This window comes from Hypanus sabinus, unplaced genomic scaffold, assembly GCF_030144855.1.
Source record: "Hypanus sabinus isolate sHypSab1 unplaced genomic scaffold, sHypSab1.hap1 scaffold_1562, whole genome shotgun sequence".
Lineage (NCBI taxonomy): Eukaryota > Metazoa > Chordata > Chondrichthyes > Myliobatiformes > Dasyatidae > Hypanus > Hypanus sabinus.
Window position 1 is genome coordinate 61,798 of NW_026779640.1, and position 23,030 is coordinate 84,827.

Genomic DNA, 23,030 nt, shown 5'->3' on the forward strand with positions numbered 1-23,030 from the left:
AACTGCCCCTGTAACCCGAGCCCTCCAGTCCCCGCGAATCTTCTCCGCGTCCTTTTGAGCGTTAATCGCACCTGCCCTGTTCCTGCCGAGGGCTCGAGTTCGTGCCCGTCCTGCGCCGGCCGCTCGTGTCCCCGGCCATCGCGCCGTAGCCCCCGAATCCCGTACACAGTCAGGTCTGTAAATTGTGCCTGGTCCAGCCTCCCCCCCGAAACCAAGCTTCTCGGCCCGGTCCAGCTTGGAGTCCTGTTCCGTGCTTCCGCCAGCATTCTCCCCCCGGGCGTTTCCTCTGCGGGTCTGCGCCAAACTCGCTCCTCGTGGGCCGTGACGATTGACAGGATAGTTTACTCCTCCTCTGTCCTATGCGGTGGTTTGTGGCAATCTCATTTCATTTTTCAATCTTTTTATTGATTTTCAAATAACCCATATAACCAGATAACAATCACAGCACAGAAACAGGCCATCTCGGCCCTTCTAGTCCGTGCTGAACTCTTAATCTCTCCTAGTCCCACCGACCCGCACTCAGCCCATAACCCTCCACTCCTTTCCTGTCCATATACCTGTCCAATTTTACCTTAAATGACAATACTGAACTGGCCTCTACTACTTCTACAGGAAGCTCGTTTCACACAGCTACCACTCTCTGAGTAAAGAAATACCGCCCTCGTATTTCCCTTAAACTTCTGCCCCCTAACTCTCAAATCATGTCCTCTCGTTTGAATCTCCCCTACTCTCAATGGAAATGGCCTGTTCACGTCAACTCTATCTATCCCCCTCAAAATTTTAAATACCTCGATCAAATCCCCCCTCAACCTTCTACGCTCCAATGAATAGAGACCTAACTTGTTCAACCTTTCTCTGTAACTTAAGAGCTGAAACCCAGGTAACATCCTAGTAAATTGTCTCTGCACTCTCTCTAATTTATTGACATCTTTCCTATAATTTGGTGACCAGAACTGCACACAATCAGTATATACAAATACACAAGAATATACAAATCAGAGGAGGACTTTAGCAAACCGATAATATGAAAGATATAAACAGCAATAATAAAAACAAAGTATATAACGTCAAAATCAAATAGGTAAAATATTTTGCTGTTATGTATACAATGGTCAAAAAAAACTACAACTCCTCATAGCAATCGTAAAAAAAAGATTGGAAATTTTATTGATAAAGGGGGAGAAAAAAACCCCACTAACTAAACTGAAACAAAGAAAAGAGAAAGGAAGATTGGGCAGTCTAATTGAGGATAAAATTTAAAAAAGAGGAAAAAACACATCCTTCCAGTCATCTCCGAACCTTCACGGATAAGGATTTTGTAGAATAGAAAAGAAATATCGGGCAGTTCATTTAAGGATAAAATTAGAAGAAACGAAAAGATTAAATAAAAACACGTCCTTCCAGTCATCTCCAAACCTTCACGGATAAGGATTTTCCCCAAAGAGAATAAAGACAAATAAATAACTAAATAAATATAAATTAAATCATGTGAAAATATTGAAAAAAGGGTCGCCGGTCTTGCTCAAAATTAAAGGATGTATCAAATGTCCGGCTTCTAATTTTCTCCAAGCTCAGACATGACATAATGGAGGAGAGCCAATAGAAAACAGTAGGTGGGTTATATTCTTCCCGGTGTAGCAAGATAGTTCTCCTCGCCAGTAAAGTTGAAAAGGGCTATCGCATGTTGGGCTGAGGCAGACGCTCTGCTTGCTTCCTCTGGAATGATCACAAAAATTGCCGTAAATGAATTGGGTTGAGCATCCCCATCTATAACTTTAGATAATATCCCAAGCACATCCCTCCAAAAATTGTTCTAAGCGTACACGTAACCAAAGCGTATGGGTCAAACTAGCCACCTCTGTGTTACATCTGTCGCAAATAGGGCTTATGTCAGGAAAAATTCGCGCCAATTTATCTTTGGACGTTAGGGCCCTGTGTATCATCTTAAACTGAATTAAGGTATGGCGTGTGCAGATAGATGAACTATTGACCAGATTATAAATTTTACTCCATTGATTATCTGTTAAAGGGGCAATATCCACGCTGGGCCTGGTATGTTCCCTTTGCTGAGCTGACCCCCCAGACGAACTGCCGACCTCCCTCGTTCCCGTATTCGCCGTCCCCGCTCTCGGTGAGTCGTGAACCTGTACCCCCAGGTCCTCTCTCTGTCCTCCAATTCCCCCACCGCCGCCGTTCACTCGGCACGAGCCCTCCCCCCATCTGACTTGCTAAGAATCGTCAGGATTGTTTTGGAAGGGAGGGGGCTGGTTGCAGACCGACGGATTCCCTGGAGCTAAGGCAGCACACTTGCAGATGTCTATCTCCCCCACACCCCCCCCATCCTCACCACACTCTGCAGGGGTTGTATCGAGAGCATCCTGAGCAGCTGCATCACAGTCTGGTTCGGGAAATTGCACCGTCTGGGATCGCAAGACCCTGCAGCGGATAGTGAGGTCAGCTGAGGAGATCATCGGGGTCTCTCTTCCGGCCATTGCAGACATTTGTGCCGCACACTGTACCTGCAAAGCAAACAGCATTATGAAGGACCCCACGCACCCCTCGTACAAACTCTTCTCCCTCCCGCCGTCTGGGAAAAGGCTCCGAAGCATTCGGGCTCTCACGACCAGACTGTGTAACAGTTTCTTCCCCCAAGCCATCAGACTCCTCAATACCCAGAGCCTGGACTGATATCTACATCATTTATTGTTATATTGTAATGTGGCCTCTACTGTGCCTATTGTCTTGTTTATTAATTATTGGCCTGCCCTGCACTGTTTTGTGCACTTTATGTAGTCCTCTGCAGGTCTGTAGTCTAGTGTAGTTTTGTGTTGTTTCAGGTAGTGTGGTGTAGTTTTGTGTCATTTCAGATAGTCTAGTGTAGTTTTGTGTTGTTTCAGGTGGTCTAGAGTAGTTTTGTGTCGTTTCAGGTAGTCTAGTGTAGTTTTGTGTCGTTTCAGGTAGTCTGGTGTAGTTTTGTGTCGTTTCAGGTAGTCTGGTGTAGTTTTGTGTTGTTTCAGGTAGTCTGGTGTAGTTTTGTGTTGTTTCGGGTAGTCTGGTGTAGTTTTGTGTCGTTTCAGGTAGTCTGGTGTAGTTTTGTGTCGTTTCATGTAGTCTGGTGTAGTTTTGTGTCGTTTCAGGTAGTCTGGTGTAGTTTTGTGTTGTTTCAGGCAGTCTGGTGTAGTTTTGTGTCGTTTCGGGTAGTCTGGTGTAGTTTTGTGTTGTTTCAGGTAGTCTGTAGTTTTGTGTCATTTCAGGTAGTCTGGTGTAGTTTTGTGTTGTTTCAGGCAGTCTGGTGTAGTTTTGTGTCGTTTCGGGTAGTCTGGTGTAGTTTTGTGTTGTTTCAGGTAGTCTGTAGTTTTGTGTCATTTCAGGTAGTCTGGTGTAGTTTTGTGTTGTTTCGGGTAGTCTGGTGTAGTTTTGTGTTGTTTCAGGTAGTCTAGTGTAGTTTTGTGTCGTTTCGGGTAGTCTGGTGTAGTTTTGTGTTGTTTCAGGTAGTCTGGTGTAGTTTTGTGTCATTTCAGGTAGTCTAGCGACACCAAAAAACGTAGATGCTCAAGTCCCTTATTCAACCTGTCCAAATGTGGTGGACATTAGGACCCGGCGGAACCCCGGACCTTATTTAACCCGTCTCGGTGCGGTGGACGTTAGGACCCGGCGGAACCCCGGACCTTATTTAACCCGTCTCGGTGCGGTGGACGTTAGGACCCGGCGGAACCCCGGACCTTATTTAACCCGTCTCGGTGCGGTGGACGTTAGGACCCGGCGGAACCCCGGACCTTATTTAACCCGTCTCGGTGCGGTGGACATTAGGACCCGGCGGAACCCCGGACCTTATTTAACCCGTCTCGGTGCGGTGGACATTAGGACCCGGCGGAACCCCGGACCTTATTTAACCCGTCTCGGTGCGGTGGACGTCAGGACCCGGCGGAACCCCGGACCTCATTCAACCCGTCTCGGTGCGGTGGACGTTAGGACCCGGCGGAACCCCGGACCTCATTCAACCCGTCTCGGTGCGGTGGACATCAGGACCCGGCGGAACCCTGGACCTTATTTAACCCGTCTCGGTGCGGTGGACATTAGGACCCGGCGGAACCCCGGACCTTATTCAACCCATCTCGGAGCAGTGGACATCAGGACCCGGCGGAACCCCGGACCTTATTCAACCCGTCTCGGTGCGGTGGACATCAGGACCCGGCGGAACCCCGGACCTTATTTAACCCGTCTTGGAGCGGTGGACATCAGGACCCGGCGGAACCCCGGACCTCATTCAACCCGTCTCGGTGCGGTGGCCTCTGGAGTAACAGCAAACGATGACGTTAGTGAAGTCGTCAATGACACGAAAGTAAGGAGATCTTCATCCCCAGAAGAAGTCAAAAAAAGAAAGAAAGCAGCAGCGTTCTGCCATAGTGAAGATAAAAAAAACCCCAGCTTATTGCAGAGGAAGCCAAAGAAATATTGGCAGGTGAAATCGGGGGAACTGTGCAGGACCCGTACACATCCTTTGTTAAGTTGCTACCTTCGACCGACTGTCGTCACGCTTTTGTGTGATGCGGCATACGAGGCAAAAGAATCGAGAGAGAAGATTTGGTATTTATATTCTGGGCTCCAGAGCAGACAAGCATTAAAATCAAGGTGATGTACGCTGGCTCAGAGGATGCTATTGGAAAGAAATTTACAGGTATTAAACATGAACGGCAAGTTAACGCGGCAGATGGAACTCAGGACCGTGATGCGCTTGCAGAGAAACTGGGCGGCAATATGGTGGTTTCACTTGAAGGAAGACCCTTTGCACAATGAGAGTCGAGGGGCTCCCATTCCTGCAGCTCTGTTACAGTTTGATCAGAGTTTGGAACAGTTTCGAGCTTCTTTTCCACGTGAAGGAGATCTCGTTAACTTAAAGTAGCCAATCGGCGGTTGCACTTCGACCTCGATCCTTGTCGTTTCACGTCGAATCTCAAGGAATGCTGGCACATCGTTTGTTCTGGCTGCGTGCACTCCTTGTTCCCTGGACGGTGAATGTGAACGTTGATGTGAGTAGCTGAGAGCACTAAGTCTGAACTTTTGAAAACCGTGCCTATTGTCCGTTGGTCAGGTGGTAGCCATCAGTTCATTACTGTAATTGTTGAAATTGCACTTGATCACAGTCCCGTGAGGCTCTTGCGCATTCAAAGTCCACTCCTGCCTGGATGTAGTTTCGTCACTGCACTTTTCATCAAAAGCTCTTTTGGTAACACTAGGAAATAGAAACATAGTAAATAAGCCGACCCACATCTACTCGATCCATCCTCATAATTTTAAATACCTCTTATCAAGACACCCTTAACCTTCTACTGGGGAAAATGACAACATTTGCATTGTTATAAATATCTCTTTCTCCCATTTCACCTCCCACGGACACGCAGTCATGTTAATATCTGTTTATCTTGCAGATGTAATCTCCGTCCCTCGTACATTTTGAGCTAATTAACAAGCCTCACGTACCCGTCTCTCTATCTGAGTCCATCTTGCACACACACACACAAACACGAACTTTGATACTGTAGATGTAGTCTCCCTCTCTCCCTCTCTCTATCTGTGTCTCTCACTATCTCTCCATCTCTGTCTCTATCTCTCTCTGTCTCTCTCCCTCTCTTTCTCTCTCTCTCTTTGTCTCTATCTCTATCTCTGTCTCTCTATCTGTCTCTCACTATCTCTCTCCATCTGTCTGTCTCTCTCCCTCTCTTTCTCTCTCTCCATGTCTCTGCCTCTCTATCTCTCTCTATCTCTGTCTCTCTCTCTTGGTCTCTCTCTCTATCTTTTTCTGTCTGTCCCTCCCCCTCTCTGCTCCTTCCCTACCTCCTCTCCCTCCCTCATGGTGCCCCTCTTTTCCTCCCCTCCTCTCTCTCCCACTGCCACCTTTCTGCTTTCCCCTCACCCTTTACGTCTCATAGAAACATAGAAAATTGGTGCAGGAGTAGGCCATTCGGCCCTTCGAGCCTGTACCGCCATTCAGTATGATCGTGGCTGATCTTCCAACTCAGAACCCTGTACCTGCTTTCTCTCTATACCCCCGATCCCTTTAGCCACAAGACCCATATCCAACTCCCTCTCAAATATAGCCAATGAACCGGTCTCAACTGTTTCCTGTGGCAGAGAATTCCACAGATTCACTACTCTCTGTGTGAAGAAGTTTTCCCTCATCTCGGTCCTAAAAGGCTTCCCCTTTATCCTTAAACTGTGACCCCCTCGTTCTGGACTTCCCCAACATCGGAAACAATCTTCCTGTATCTAGCCTGTCCAATCCCTTTAGAATTTTATACGTTTCAGTAAGATCCCCCCTCAATCTTCTAAATTCCAGTGAGTATAAGCCCAGTCGATCCAGTCTTTCTTCATATGAAAGTCCTGCCATCCCAGGAATCAATCTGGTGAACCTTCTCTGTACTCCCTCCATGGCAAGAATGTCTTTCCTCAGATTAGGGGACCAAAACTGCACACAATACTCCAGGTGCGGTCTCACCAAGGCCTTGTACAACTGCAGTAGAACCTCCCCTCTCCTGGGACCAAAACTGCACACAATACTCCAGGTGTGGTCTCACCAAGGCCTTGTACAACTGCAGTAGAACCTCCCTGCTCCTGTACTCAAATCCTTTTGCTGTGAATGCCAACATACCATTTGCCTTTTTCACCGCCTGCTGTACCTGCATGCCCACCTTCAATGACTGGTGTACAATGACACCCAGGTCTCGTTGCATCTCCCCTTTTCCTAATCGGCCACCGTTCCAATAATAATCCCGTTTCCCTCTTCTTGCAACCAAAGTGGGTAACCCCAATCTGCAGACGCTGGAAATTCAGACAACAACACACACCGAATGCTGGTGGAACACAGCAGGCCAGGCAGCATCTACAGGGAGAAGCACTGGCGACGTTTCGGGCCGAGACCCTCCGTCAGGACAGACAACACACACAAACTGCTGGTGGGACACAGCAGGCCAGGCAGCAGCTGCAGGGAGAAGCGCTGTCGACGTTTCGGGCCGAGAAGCTCCGTCAGGACAGACAACACGCACAAACTGCTGGTGGGACACAGCAGGCCAGGCAGCATCTGTAGGGAGAAGCACTGGCGACGTTTCGGGCCGAGAAGCTCCGTCAGGACAGACAACACACACAAACTGCTGGTGGGACACAGCAGGCCAGGCAGCATCTACAGGGAGAAGCACTGGCGACGTTTCGGGCCGAGGAGCTCCGTCAGGACAGACAACACGCACAAACTGCTGGTGGGACACAGCAGGCCAGGCAGCATCGATAGGGAGAAGCACTGGCGACGTGTCGGGCCGAGAAGCTCCATCAGGACAGACAACACGCACAAACTGCTGGTGGGACACAGCAGGCCAGGCAGCATCTACAGGGAGAAGCACTGGCGACGTTTCGGGCCGAGAAGCTCTGTCAGGACAGACAACACACACAAACTGCTGGTGGGACACAGCAGGCCAGGCAGCAGCTGCAGGGAGAAGCGCTGTCGACGTTTCGGGCCTTGGTAACACTTTTTGTTTCAAAAAAAGAATAAGGGTTGCCGACCAACTCTCTGTGCTTGAGTCATCAGCGAATTTTAAATTGCAGCTCTGGCATTCTTCTTTCCTGTTGTGCCTTAAGGAACTCCTTAAGGAAGGAGTTGTTTATGTCGCCTTTTGTCTCCAGTGGAATGTGTGCTACTGAAAAAGAATGGGAGTCAAAGTTCACCATGTCGGTCTTTCTCAACATTGAAGAGACATGCAAAATTAGTCATGACTGTGGTGACCCACTTCCTGCCTCCAGCGTGTCCAATCCCTGAATAATCTTACACGTTTCAATCAGATCCCCCCTCGTCCTTCTAAATTCCAGTTTTGACATTTAACAGCAGTGAAAACATACTTATGTGGCGGCCCACTTCCCGGCGCACTCGAACCGGCTCACAACGCGGCGCGCGCCGGCACTGAGGCCGGTCCCAAAGAGGGCGCCAAGCCTGCTTCACCAGCACGGGGAAAAGCCCGCGCGCGGGACGGGACCGTGAATACGCGTTCCCGCCCGGGGTGGGCGGGATCAGGAAGGCTTTAAAGCAAGGCCGCGAGGTTCGAATAAATCTCTTTCTGCAGCTGCAGCTCACCGACTCCGTGTCGTTATTTCAGCGCCGCGTGCAGCACACCGTTACATGACGGCAGTTACTGTATACTGGAGCCTTAAATGGAACATTGTCTTTGAGGTCAGAAATTTGGCCACGCTTACAATAAAAATTGTGTGGTTAATGGCCAGAAAAAAAAAGGAAAAGAAACTGGAAATAATGAAGCGATCGGAAAGAGGTGAAACTCCATCGGTCATTTGAAAAGCATCAGGCTGCAGTCGGTCAACGATCGGAACAATTTTAAATGAGAAAGGCTCTGCCCCGATGAAAGCTGCAATTATTACTAAGCAAGGCAGTGGTTTAATTATCGGGCTTTGGGGTTTTGATCCTCCCGGTGCTGAAACGTACGTTCTTAAGCATCTTATATGCATAGGAAGGTAAAATATATACTAAGACAAACATCTGACTAACTGACGCTAAATAATATCGGACGTACCTGTTCCGACTTACCTAGTAAGAGCACTTCCAATTTTTTCCGATCCCGATCCAAGATAACCCACGCAAACCCTCCCGTATTCTTTAAGCCATCTCTTTAAGTTATAAATAATAATTGATGATAATAATAAACTATAATACTTTAACTTATAATACCTAATGCAATGTAAATGCTGTGTGAAATGGTTGTCGTACTGCATTGTTTAGGGAATAATGACTGCGCAGGCTGGAACTACGAGTGCTGGGAGAGCACTTCCGGGTTTTCCCGATCCGCGGTCGGTCAGATTTGTGCTTGCGGAGCTCGCGGATAAGGAGGGCCGACTTTAGTGTCGTCAGCAAAATTAATGAGCAGGTCGGAGCTGTGGATGGCGAGACGGTCCCGGGGTGAACAGACAGCAAAGGGAGGGGGCTCCCGTGCTGAGGGGCAGAGGAACGGAGAGGAGGAGGAATTTCTTTAGCCGGAGGGTGGGTGAATCTGCGGAATTCGTTGCCACAGACGGCTGTGGAGGCTGAGTCACTGGGTGTATTTAAGGCGGAGGTTAATAGGTTCCTGATCAGTCAGGGTGCCAAAGGCTACGGGGAGGAGGCAGGAGAGTGGGGTTGAGAGGGATAGTAAATCAGCCGTATTGGAGTGGCAGGGCAGGCTCGGTGTTCCTGCGTCGAGGATCCGGGAGGAGGGCGAACGCGGGGGTGACGGGGAGGAGGTGGGCGTGCTCTGTTGGCTGACTCTCCGTGTCTTTCTCCCCCACCCACCCCTTTGAAACAGGATACCCCTTTGCCTTCTTCCACCGGTGGCTCCTCCTGGGACGGGGAGCTCACCTAGTGCATTACTACAACTCCATGCTCGGCCTCTGGATCGCGTACTTCAACTTCGGTGAGGATCCGGGGCCAGGGAAAAGGTGGGCGGGAGAGAAGGGGAAGGAGGGTGCAGACGCAAGAAGGGAAGAAGAGGGTGTGGGAGAAAGGTGAGGTTACCCACTTTGGTGGCAAGAACAGGAGGGCAGATTACCATCTGAATGGTGTCGAGTTAGGAAATGAGATCCGGGTGTCCTTGTTCATCAGTACTGAAAGCAGGCATGCAGGTACAGCAGGCAGTGAAGAAAGCTAATGGCACGTTGGCCTTCATAACAAGGGGAGTCGAGTCTAGGAGCAAAGAGGTCCTTCTGCAGTTGTACAGGGCCCTGGTGAGACCACACCTGGAGTATTGTGTACAGTTTTGGTCTCCAAATCTGAGGAAGGACATTCTTGCTATTGAGGGAGTGCAGCGTAGGTTCACGAGGTTAATTCCCGGAATGGTGGGACTGTCATATGTTGAAAGATTGGAGCGACTGGGCTTGTATACACTGGAATTTAATTCTCGGGATGTGGAGAGGATGTTTCCTGTAGTTGGGGAGTCTAGGAACAGAGGACACAGATAGAGTGGATGTGCAGAGGATGTTTCCTGTAGTGGGGGAGTCTCGGACCAGAGGACACAGATAGAGTGGATGTGGAGAGGATGTTTCCTGTAGTGGGGGAGTCTAGGACCAGAGGACACAGATAGAGTGGATGTGGAGAGGATGTTTCCTGTAGTGGGGGAGTCTAGGAACAGAGGACACAGATAGAGTGGATGTGCAGAGGATGTTTCCTATAGTGGGGGAGTCTAGGACCAGAGGACACTGATAGAGTGGATGAGGAGAGGATGTTTCCTGTAGTTGGGGAGTCTAGGAACAGAGGACACAGATAGAGTGGATGTGCAGAGGATGTTTCCTGTAGTGGGGGAGTCTAGGAACAGAGGACACAGATAGAGTGGATGTGGAGAGTATGTTTCCTGTAGTGGGGGAGTCTAGGACCAGAGGACACAGATAGAGTGGATGTGGAGAGGATGTATCCTGTAGTGGGGGAGTCTGGGACCAGAGGACACAGATAGAGTGGATGTGGAGAGGATGTTTCCTGTAGTGGGGGAGTCTGGGACCAGAGGACACAGATAGAGTGGATGTGGAGAGGATGTTTCCTGTAGTGGGGGAGTCTAGGACCAGAGGACACAGATAGAGTGGATGTCGAGAGGATGTTTCCTGTAGTGGGGGAGTCTCGGACCAGAGGACACAGATAGAGTGGATGTGGAGAGGATGTTTCCTGTAGTGGGGGAGTCTAGGACCAGAGGACACAGATAGAGTGGATGTGGAGAGGATGTTTCCTGTAGTGGGGGAGTCTAGGAACAGAGGACACAGATAGAGTGGATGTGCAGAGGATGTTTCCTATAGTGGGGGAGTCTAGGACCAGAGGACACTGATAGAGTGGATGTGGAGAGGATGTTTCCTGTAGTTGGGGAGTCTAGGAACAGAGGACACAGATAGAGTGGATGTGGAGAGTATGTTTCCTGTAGTGGGGGAGTCTAGGAACAGAGGATACAGATATTGTGGGTGTGGAGAGGATGTTTCCTGTAGTGTGGGAGTCTGGGACCAGAGGACACAGATAGAGTGGATGTGGAGAGGATGTTTCCTGTAGTGGGGGAGTCTGGGACCAGAGGACACAGATAGAGTGGATGTGGAGAGGATGTATCCTGTAGTGGGGGAGTCTGGGACCAGAGGACACAGATAGAGTGGATGTGGAGAGGATGTTTCCTGTAGTGGGGGACTCTCGGACCAGAGGACACAGATAGAGTGGATGTGGAGAGGATGTTTCCTGTAGTGGGGGAGTCTAGGACCAGAGGACACAGATAGAGTGGATGTGGAGAGGATGTTTCCTGTAGTGGGGGAGTCTAGGACCAGAGGACACAGATAGAGTGGATGTGGAGAGGATGTTTCCTATATTAGGGGAGTCTAGGACCAGAGGTCACAGATAGAATGGATGTGGAGATGATGTTTCCTGTAGTGGGAGAGTCTAGGACCAGAGGACACAGATAGAGTGGATGTGGAGAGGATGTTTCCTGTAGTGGGGGAGTCTAGGACCAGAGGACACAGATAGAGTGGATGTCGAGAGGATGTTTCCTGTAGTGGGAGAGTCTAGGACCAGAGGACACAGATAGAGTGGATGTGGAGAGGATGTTTCCTGTAGTGGGGGAGTCTAGGACCAGAGGACACAGATAGAGTGGATGTGGAGAGGATGTTTCCTGTAGTGGGGGAGTCTGGGACCAGAGGACACAGATAGAGTGGATGTGGAGAGGATGTTTCCTGTAGTGGGGGAGTCTAGGACCAGAAGACACAGATAGAGTGGATGTCGAGAGGATGTTTCCTGTAGTGGGGGAGTCTCGGACCAGAGGACACAGATAGAGTGGATGTGGAGAGGATGTTTCCTGTAGTGGGGGAGTCTAGGACAAGAGGACACAGATAGAGTGGATGTGGAGAGGATGTTTCCTGTAGTGGGAGAGTCTAGAACCAGAGGACACTGATAGAGTGGATGTCGAGAGGATGTTTCCTGTAGTGGGAGAGTCTAGGACCAGAGGACACAGATAGAGTGGATGTGGAGAGGATGTTTCCTGTAGTGGGGGAGTCTAGGACCAGAGGACACAGATAGAGTGGATGTCGAGAGGATGTTTCCTGTAGTGGGAGAGTCTAGGACCAGAGGACACAGATAGAGTGGATGTGGAGAGGATGTTTCCTGTAGTGGGGGAGTCTAGGACCAGAGGACACAGATAGAGTGGATGTGGAGAGGATGTTTCCTGTAGTGGGGGAGTCCAGGACCAGAGGACACAGATAGAGTGGACGGGGAGAGGATGTTTCCTGTAGTGGGAGAGTCTAGGACCAGAGGACACAGATAGAGTGGATGTGGAGAGGATGTTTCCTGTAGTGGGGGAGTCCAGGACCAGAGGACACAGATAGAGTGGACGTGGAGAGGATGTTTCCTGTAGTGGGGGAGTCTAGGACCAGAGGACACAGATAGAGTGGATGTGGGGAGTATGTTTCCTGTAGTGGGGGAGTCCAGGACCAGAGGACACAGAGTGGACGTGGAGAGGATGTTTCCTGTAGTGGGGGAGTCCAGGACCAGAGGACACAGATAGAGTGGATGTGGAGAGGATGTTTCCTGTAGTGGGGGAGTCTAGGACCAGAGGACACAGATAGAGTGGATGGGGAGAGGATATTTCCTGTAGTGGGGGAGTCTAGGACCAGAGGACACAGATAGAGTGGATGTGGAGAGGATGTTTCCTGTAGTGGGGGAGTCTAGGACCAGAGGACACAGATAGAGTGGACGGGGAGAGGATGTTTCCTGTAGTGGGGGAGTCTAGGACCAGAGGACACAGATAGAGTGGATGTGGAGAGGATGTTTCCCGTGGTGGGAGAGTCTAGGAGCAGAGGACACAGATAGAGTGGATGTGGAGAGGATGTTTCCCGTGGTGGGAGAGTCTAGGACCAGAGGACACAGATAGAGTGGATGTGGAGAGGATGTTTCCTGTAGTGGGGGAGTCTAGGACCAGAGGACACAGATGGAGTGGATGTGGAGAGGATGTTTCCTGTAGTGGGGGAGTCCAGGACCAGGGCACAGATAGAGTAGAGTTTGAGAATAAGCGGGGGGGCCATTTAGAATGGAATTGAGGGAAAACTTTTTCACCCAGAGAGTGGTGGATCTGTGGAATGCTCTGCCTCAGAAGGCAGTGGAGGCCAATTCTCTGGATGCATTCAAGAGAGAGAGAGTTAGATAGAGCTCTTAAAGATAGTGGAGTCAAGGGATACGGGGAGAGGGCAGGAACGGTGTACTGATTGTGGATGATCAGCCATGATCGCAGTGAATGGTGGTGCGGGCTCGAAGGGCCGAATGGCCTACACCTGCACCTATAGGCAATTGAAAAGGAATGTGGGGAGCAGGGAGAGGGGGAGAGTGAAAGAAAGAGGGACGGGACATGGAGAGGGTGAGAAGGGGTGCGAGTGGGAAGGCGGGGGGGGGGGTGGAGGCTGCGAAGGGAGCAAGTGGCTGGGCTAGCAGAGAGTGATCGAGGGACTGCTGGATCAGCTGGGGAAGGGAAGGGCGGCACGGACGGAGAATCGTGAGAGGGTGGGGAGAAGGAACGAGGGGTTTGGGGCAGCAAAGAGGCGGGCCAGGCTGGTTTGAGCTGACCTTTCCTACGTTTCTCCACCTCTGTTACGGCGTCTCTCCTCTCCCCGACAGGTTGGCACATGCTGCACTCCCTCGCTTGTGTCGTCGTCCAGTTCCTGATCCTCAGGCTGATGGGGAGGACGGTCACCTGTGTCGCATCCACTTTCCTCTTCCAGATGGTAATGTTGCTGCGGGACTTCCCCACACACACTCCCGGGGTCAGACACAGAGTGAATCTCCCTCCCCACCGTCCCATCACACACTCCCGGGGTCAGACACAGAGTGAATCTCCCTCTTCACCGTCCCATCACACACTCCCGGGGTCAGACACAGAGTGAATCTCCCTCTGCACCGTCCCATCACACACTCCCGGGGTCAGACACAGAGTGAATCTCCCTCCACACCGTCCCATCACACACTCCCGGGGTCAGACACAGAGTGAATCTCCCTCCACACCGTCCCATCACACACTCCCGGGGTCAGACACAGAGTGAATCTCCCTCCACACGGTCCCATCACACACTCCCGGGGTCAGACACAGAGTGAATCTCCCTCCTCACCGTCCCATCACACACTCCCGGGGTCAGACACAGAGTGAATCTCCCTCCACACCGTCCCATCACACACTCCCGGGGTCAGACACAGAGTGAATCTCCCTCCACACCGTCCCATCACACACTCCCGGGGTCAGACACAGAGTGAATCACCCTCCACACCGACCCATCACACACTCCCGGGGTCAGACACAGAGTGAATCTCCCTCCTCACCGTCCCATCACACACTCCCGGGGTCAGACACAGAGTGAATCTCCCTCCACACCGTCCCATCACACACTCCGGGGGTCAGACACAGAGTGAATCTCCCTCCACACCGTCCCATCACACACTCCCGGGGTCAGACACAGAGTGAATCTCCCTCCACACCGTCCCATCACACACTCCCGGGGTCAGACACAGAGTGAATCTCCCTCCACACCGTCCCATCACACACTCCCGGGGTCAGACACAGAGTGAATCACCCTCCACACCGTCCCATCACACACTCCCGGGGTCAGACACAGAGTGAATCTCCCTCCACACCGTCCCATCACACACTCCCGGGGTCAGACACAGAGTGAATCTCCCTCCACACCGTCCCATCACACACTCCCGGGGTCAGACACAGAGTGAATCACCCTCCACACCGACCCATCACACACTCCCGGGGTCAGACACAGAGTGAATCTCCCTCCACACCGTCCCATCACACACTCCCGGGGTCAGACACAGAGTGAATCTCCCTCCACACCGTCCCATCACACACTCCCGGGGTCAGACACAGAGTAAATCTCCCTCCACACCGTCCCATCACACACTCCCGGGGTCAGACACAGAGTGAATCTCCCTCCACACCGTCCCATCACACACTCCCGGGGTCAGACACAGAGTGAATCTCCCTCCACACCGTCCCATCACACACTCCCGGGGTCAGACACAGAGTGAATCACCCTCCGCACCGACCCATCACACACTCCCGGGGTCAGACACAGAGTGAATCTCCCTCCCCACCGTCCCATCACACACTCCCGGGGTCAGACACAGAGTGAATCTCCCTCCCCACCGTCCCATCACACACTCCCGGGGTCAGACACAGAGTGAATCTCCCTCCACACCGTCCCATCACACACTCCCGGGGTCAGACACAGAGTGAATCTCCCTCCACACCGTCCCATCACACACTCCCGGGGTCAGACACAGAGTGAATCTCCCTCCACACGGTCCCATCACACACTCCCGGGGTCAGACACAGAGTGAATCTCCCTCCACACCGTCCCAGCACACACTCCCGGGGTCAGACACAGAGTGAATCTCCCTCCTCACGGTCCCATCACACACTCCGGGGGTCAGACACAGAGTGAATCTCCCTCCCCACCGTCCCATCACACACTCCCGGGGTCAGACACAGACTGAATCTCCCTCCACACCGTCCCATCACACACTCCCGGGGTCAGACACAGAGTGAATCTCCCTCCACACCGTCCCATCACACACTCCCGGGGTCAGACACAGAGTGAATCTCCCTCCACACCGTCCCATCACACACTCCCGGGGTCAGACACAGAGTGAATCTCCCTCCCCACCGTCCCATCACACACTCCCGGGGTCAGACACAGAGTGAATCTCCCTCCCCACCGTCCCATCACACACTCCCGGGGTCAGACACAGAGTGAATCTCCCTCCCCACCGTCCCATCACACACTCCCGGGGTCAGACACAGAGTGAATCTCCCTCCACACGGTCCCATCACACACTCCCGGGGTCAGACACAGAGTGAATCTCCCTCCACACCGTCCCATCACACACTCCCGGGTTCAGACACAGAGTGAATCTCCCTCCTCACGGTCCCATCACACACTCCGGGGGTCAGACACAGAGTGAATCTCCCTCCCCACCGTCCCATCACACACTCCCGGGGTCAGACACAGAGTGAATCTCCCTCCCCACCGTCCCATCACACACTCCTGGGGTCAGACACAGAGTGAATCTCCCTCCACACGGTCCCATACACACTCCCGGGGTCAGACACAGAGTGAATCTCCCTCCACACCGTCCCATCACACACTCCCGGGGTCAGACACAGAGTGAATCTCCCTCCTCACGGTCCCATCACACACTCCGGGGGTCAGACACAGAGTGAATCTCCCTCCCCACCGTCCCATCACACACTCCCGGGGTCAGACACAGAGTGAATCTCCCTCCACACGGTCCCATCACACACCCCCGGGGTCAGACACAGAGCGAATCTCCCTCCTCACCGTCCCATCTCACACTCCCGGGGTCAGACACAGAGTGAATCTCCCTCCACACGGTCCCATCACACACTCCCGGGGTCAGACACAGAGTGAATCTCCCCCCACACCGTCCCATCACACACTCCCGGGGTCAGACACAGAGTGAATCTCCCTCCCCACCGTCCCATCACACACTCCCGGGGTCAGACACAGAGTGAATCTCCCTCCACACCGTCCCATCACACACTCCCGGGGTCAGACAGAGAGTGAATCTCCCTCCACACGGTCCCATCACACACTCCCGGGGTCAGACACAGAGTGAATCTCCCTCCTCATCGTCCCATCACTCACTCCCGGGGTCAGACACAGAGTGAATCTCCCTCCACACCGTCCCATCACACACTCCCGGGGTCAGACACAGAGTGAATCTCCCTCCGCACCGTCCCATCACACACTCCCGGGGTCAGACACAGAGTGAATCTCCCTCCACACCGTCCCATCACACACTCCCGGGGTCAGACACAGAGTGAATCTCCCTCCACACCGTCCCATCACACACTCCCGGGGTCAGACACAGAGTGAATCTCCCTCCACACCGTCCCATCACACACTCCCGGGGTCAGACACAGAGTGAATCTCCCTCCTCACCGTCCCATCACACACTCCCGGGGTCAGACACAGAGTGAATCTCCCTCCGCACCGTCCCTCAGACACGCCCGGGGTCAGACACAGAGTGAATCTCCCTCCAAACCGTCCTTTCACACACTCCCGGGGTCAGACACAGAGTGAATCTCCCTCCACACCGTCCCATCACACACTCCTGGGGTCAGACACAGAGTGAATCTCCCTCCACACCGTGCCATCACACACTCCCGGGGTCAGACACAGAGTGAATCTCCCTCCACACCGTCCCATCACACACTCCCGGGGTCAGACACAGAGTGAATCTCCCTCCTCACCGTCCCATCACACACTCCCGGGGTCAGACACTGAGTGAATCTCCCTCCGCACTGGGGAGGGTGTTAGGGGAGGGAGTGGGTGACGGAGACGGGGAGGTAGAGAGTACGTGCAGTTTTTTACTTTCTGAAGTTTGTCCGTCGTCTCCCTCCCTCCTCTCCTCCCTTGTCTATCCCTTTCCCTTTCTGTGTTCCTCCTTTCTCTCCCCCTCTCCCTCCCTACCACGGGCAGGCCTACCTCTTAGCGGGCTACTACTTCACGGCCACCGAGCAGTACGACATCAAGTGGACGATGCCCCACTGCGTGCTCACCCTGAAGCTCATCGGTCAGTGCCGGGGCTCCGGCGGGTGGCGGGGCGGACGCGTTTTGGGAATGAATGGGGCGCGTGTGTTCTGGGATCACGTGGGCAGCCCCTTCCCCCAACTTCATCCCTTCCCGTCTCTCTGATCAGCGTCCCCTCCGAGGAATTTAAACCACCCGCTAAAGGTCTTTGCCTGACCCCTTTCCCCGTTGGCATGTGTAGTACATTTAAGGAATTGGGTTGAATTTACTTCTCACCTCCTTCACGTGCATGGAGTAAAAACCTTCGTTCACGTCTCCGTCTCAATGTGGAATCGCAGTAATTTATAACAAACGGAGCAGTCGGTGTTATATAGAGTACTCTCAAATCCGTGTGAATTCACCGGTCTGTCGGCCCGGCGGGAGAAGCTGTCCCGGAGCCTGTCGCTCCCGGCTTTTACGCCGCGGTCCCGTTTCCCGGACGGCAGCAGCCGGGAGAGTTTGTGTTCGGGGGTGACTCGGGTCCCCGATGATCCTTCGGTGCCCTTTTTACACACCCGTCTCTGTGAACGTCCTGAACGGTGGGAGGTTCACACCGACAGATGCGCCAGGGTCCCGCGATTAATCAGCGTCAAAAAGTGGCCAAATTAAATCCATTGCGATTCAATGTCACCAAACACTAAATCTTCTGGGGGGGGGGGGTGTGAAAACTTTTTATAGGAACTGTAGTTTAATAGATGCTTGTCGAACTGAACAGTGGGAGGTTCACACTTACAGATGCGCCGGGCTGTCCGCACCGGGGTCCCGCGATCGAGCGGGGGACGGTTCCCGGACCGGACAGTGGTGCAGACAGTCAGGATGCTCTCGATCGAGGGGGGGACGGTTCCCGGACCGGACAGTGGTGCAGACAGTCAGGGTGCTCTCGATCGAGGGGGGGACGGTTCCCGGACCGGACAGTGGTGCAGACAGTCAGGATGCTCTCGATCGAGGGGGGGACGGTTCCCGGACCGGACAGTGGTGCAGACAGTCAGGATGCTCTCGATCGAGTGGGGGACGGTTCCCGGACCGGACAGTGTTGCAGACAGTCAGGATGCTCTCGATCGAGGGGGGGACGGTTCCCGGACCGGACTGTGGTGCAGACATACAGGATGCTCTCGACCGAGGGGGGGACGGTTCCCGGACCGGACAGTTGTGCAGACAGTCAGGATGCTCTCGATCGAGGGGGGGACAGTTCCCGTACTGGACAGTGGTGCAGACAGTCAGGGTGCTCTCGATCGAGGGGGGGACAGTTCCCGGACCGGACAGTGGTACAGACAGTCAGGATGCTCTCGATCGATGGGGGGACGGTTCCCGGACCGGACAGTGGTTCAGACAGTCAGGATGCTCTCGATCGAGGGGGGGACGGTTCCCGGACCGGACAGTGGTGCAGACAGTCATGATGCTCTCGATCGAGGGGGGGACAGTTCCCGGACCGGACAGTGGTGCAGACAGTCAGGATGCTCTCGATCGAGGGGGGGGACGGTTCCCGGACCGGACAGTGGTTCAGACAGTCAGGATGCTCTCGATCGAGGGGGGGGACGGTTCCCGGACCGGACAGTGGTGCAGTCAGGATGCTGTCGATAGAGGGGGGGACGGTTCCCAGACCGGACAGTGGTGCAGACAGTCAGGATGCTCTCGATCGAGGGGGGGGACGGTTCCCGGACCGGACAGTGGTGCAGTCAGGATGCTCTCGATCGAGGGGGGGATGGTTCCCGGACCGGACAGTGGTGCAGACAGTCAGGATGCTCTCGATCGAGGGGGGGACGGTTCCCGGACCGGACAGTGGTGCAGACAGTCTGGGTGCTCTCGATCGAGGGGGGGACGGTTCCCGGACCGGACAGTGGTGCAGACAGTCAGGATGCTCTCGATCGAGGGGGGGACGGTTCCCGGACTGGACAGTGGTGCAGACAGTCCGGGTGCTCTCGATCGAGGGGGGGACGGTTCCCGGACCGGACAGTGGTGCAGACAGTCTGGGTGCTCTCGATCGAGGGGGGGACGGTTCCCGGACCGGACAGTGGTGCAGACAGTCAGGGTGCTCTCGATCGAGGGGGGACGGTTCCCTGACTGGACAGTGGTGCAGACAGTCAGGATGCTCTCGATCGAGGGGGGGGACGGTTCCCGGACCGGACAGTGGTGCAGACAGTCAGGATGCTCTCGACCGAGGGGGGGACGGTTCCCTGACTGGACAGTGGTGCAGACAGTCAGGATGCTCTCGATCGAGGGGGGGACGGTTCCCGGACCGGACAGTGGTGCAGACAGTCAGGATGCTCTCGATCGAGGGGGGGACGGTTCCCGGACCGGACAGTGGTGCAGACAGTCAGGATGCTCTCGATCGAGGGGGGACGGTTCCCGGACCGGACAGTGGTGCAGACAGTCAGGATGCTCTCGATCGAGGGGGGGACGGTTCCCGGACCGGACAGTGGTGCAGACAGTCAGGATGCTCCCGATCGAGGGGGGGATGGTTCCCGGACCGGACAGTGGTGCAGACAGTCAGGATGCTCTCGATCGAGGGGGGGACGGTTCCCGGACCGGACAGTGGTGCAGACAGTCAGGATGCTCTCGATCGAGGGGGGGACGGTTCCCGGACCGGACAGTGGTGCAGACAGTCAGGATGCTCTCGATCGAGGGGGGGACGGTTCCCGGACCGGACAGTGGTGCAGACAGTCAGGGTGCTCTCGATCGAGGGGGGGACGGTTCCCGGACCGGACAGTGGTGCAGACAGTCAGGATGCTCTCGACCGAGTGGGGGACGGTTCCCGGACCGGACAGTGGTGCAGACAGTCAGGATGCTCTCGACCGAGGGGGGGACGGTTCCCGGACCGGACAGTGGTGCAGACAGTCAGGATGCTCTCGACCGAGGGGGGGACGGTTCCCGGACCGGACAGTGGTGCAGACAGTCAGGATGCTCTCGATCGAGGGGGGACGGTTCCCGGACCGGACAGTGGTGCAGACAGTCAGGGTGCTCTCGATCGAGGGGGGGACGGTTCCCGGACCGGACAGTGGTACAGACAGTCAGGATGCTCTCGATCGAGGGGGGGACGGTTCCCGGACCGGACAGTGGTGCAGACAGTCAGGATGCTCTCGATCGAGGGGGGGACGGTTCCCGGACCGGACAGTGGTACAGACAGTCAGGATGCTCTCGATCGAGGGGGGGACGGTTCCCGGACCGGACAGTGGTGCAGACAGTCAGGATGCTCTCGACTGAGCCCCTGTAGGATTTGGGGGGTGGGGGGGGGGGGCCACACCAAACCTCCTCAAGCATCTGAGGTGAGGGAGGCTCTGTTGTGTCTTTTTCACTGCACCGCCGGTGTGTAAAGACCACGCGAGACTCTCGGTGATGTTTATGCTGGGGAACTTAAACCTGTTCACCCTCTCAACCCCAGACCCATCGATGCCAATAGGGGTTAGCCCGTCTCCGTTCCTCCTGTAGTCCACACCCAGCTTCTTTGTTTTTGTGATCGTACGCAATCACGTTTCCTTTCCCCGGTTTCTGATGCGGGCGGGATTGGCGTGCGGACGACTTGTCTGCAGATTTTAGACCGGGCTTATTCGTCCTGGTTTAATTGAAGAAGTGATTGATTCAGTATATTGAATACCCAGAAAGCAAAGGGCCTGGTGTGAACTGCCAGTTATATTTAAAGAGGAATGGGTTAATGAAAGAGGAGGAACAGCTGACGTGCAGCCGGGAGAGATGTTTATGCGCCTTACGGAAACCGGGGCTCCCTGTGAGGGGCAAAAGCGGCCGGAGGACTTGCGAGCGGGCAGGAGCGGAGCGTTTGGAAACTTGGGGGGGTTCAGCGAGCAAACCGGACCCGAGCGGAGCGCAAAAACCCCCTGCGGGGGCATCCCCTGTCGCCCACTGCGGTGCAGGTGTTGGAAAATGCACTTGGGTAGCAGAAATAAATGGGCTGAATGGCCTGATAGACAATGAGGCTGGAGAAGTAATAAGAGCGGACAAGGAGATGGCAGATGAGTATTTTGCACCGGTTGTCACTGTGGAAGACGTCGGCAGTGTGACTCATGTTGTGCGTGAAGGAAGTGAAGTGGGTGTAGTCGCTGTTGCAAGAGAGAAGGGTGCTCAAAAAGCTGAAAGCACTTAAAGGTACATAAGTCACCGGGGACCAGAGGAACTGCACCCGAGGGTTCTGAAAGAGGTTAAAGATTGTGGTGGCATTAGAAATGATCTTTCAAAAGTCATTGGACTCCAGCCCGGTGCCAGAGGACCGGAAACCTGCAAATGTTACTCCACTCTTTAAGAAAGGAGGAAGGCAGCAGAAAGGAAATTAAAGACCAGTCAGTGGTTGAGTAGATGTTGGAGTCAGTTGTTAAGGACGGGGTGATGGAGTCCTTGGTGACACAGGACAAGATAGGACAAAGTCAGCATGGTTTCCTTGGGAGAAAATCTTGCGAGATGAGCCTGTTGGAATTCTTCGAGGAGATTACAAGGAGGATCGATAAAGGGGATGTGGTGGACGTTGTATATTTGGACTTTCAGAAGGCTTTTGACAACGTGCCACACATGAGGCTGCTGACCAAGTTAAGAGCCCATGGTATTACAGGAAAGTTGCTGACCTGGTTGGAGCATTGGCTGATCGAGTGGGAATAAAAGGATCCTTTTCTGGGTGGCTGCCAGTGACCAGTGGTGTTCTGCAGGGGTCGGTGTTGGGACCGCTTCTTTTTACGCTGTATATCAATGATTTAGATGATGGAATAGATTGCTTTGTTGCCAAGTTTGCAGATGATATGAAGATTAGTGGAGGGGCAGGTAATGTTGAGGGAACAGGTAGGCTGCAGAAGGACTTGGACAGATTGGGAGAATGGGCAAGAAAGTGGCAGATGAAATACAGTGTTGGAGAATGCACGGTCATGCACTTTGGTAGTAGAAATAAATGTGCAGGCTATTTCTTAAACGGGGAGAAAATCTAGGAATCTGAGATGCAGAGGGACTTGGGAGTCCTTGTACAGGGCACTCTGGGGGTGAACTTGCAGGACGGGTCGGTGGTGAGGAAGGCAAGTGCTACATTAGCATCCATTTTGAGAGGAATAGAATACAAGAGCAGGGATGTGATGCTGGGGCTTTATAAGGCTGTGACGCCTCGTCTTGAGTATCGTGAACAGCTTTGGGCCCCTCATCTTAGAAAAGACATGCTGGCATTGGAGATGATCCAGAGGAGGTTCACTGGGATGATTTCAGGAATGAAAGGGTTATCATACAGGCCCTGGGTCTGTAGTTGCTGGAATTCAGATGAATTGGTGGGGGGGGGGGGGGGGGGGATCTCATTGAAACCTTTCGAATGTTGAAAGGCCTCGACAGAGTGGAGAGGATGTTTCCCGTGGTGGCAGAGTCTGGGACGTGAGGGCACGGCCTCAGGATAGAGGGACGTCCTTTTGAAACCAAAGTGGAGAAATTTC

The 23,030-nt window shown here is 53.6% G+C and overlaps 1 protein-coding gene across 1 annotated transcript in view; it reads left to right on the top strand.

Annotated features, from left to right (window-relative positions):
- LOC132387143 (lysophospholipid acyltransferase 5-like) overlaps nt 1-17,809 on the top strand; it is a 48,686-nt gene extending 30,877 nt beyond the window's left edge. Inside the window, exons 2-4 of the mRNA XM_059959497.1 lie at nt 9,333-9,440; nt 13,646-13,752; nt 17,533-17,809. Coding sequence (XP_059815480.1) covers nt 9,333-9,440; nt 13,646-13,752; nt 17,533-17,748 — 431 coding nt within the window. The 3' untranslated portion in view covers nt 17,749-17,809. The remainder of the gene's footprint in view (nt 1-9,332; nt 9,441-13,645; nt 13,753-17,532) is intronic.
- Nucleotides 17,810-23,030: the final 5,221 nt, after the last annotated feature.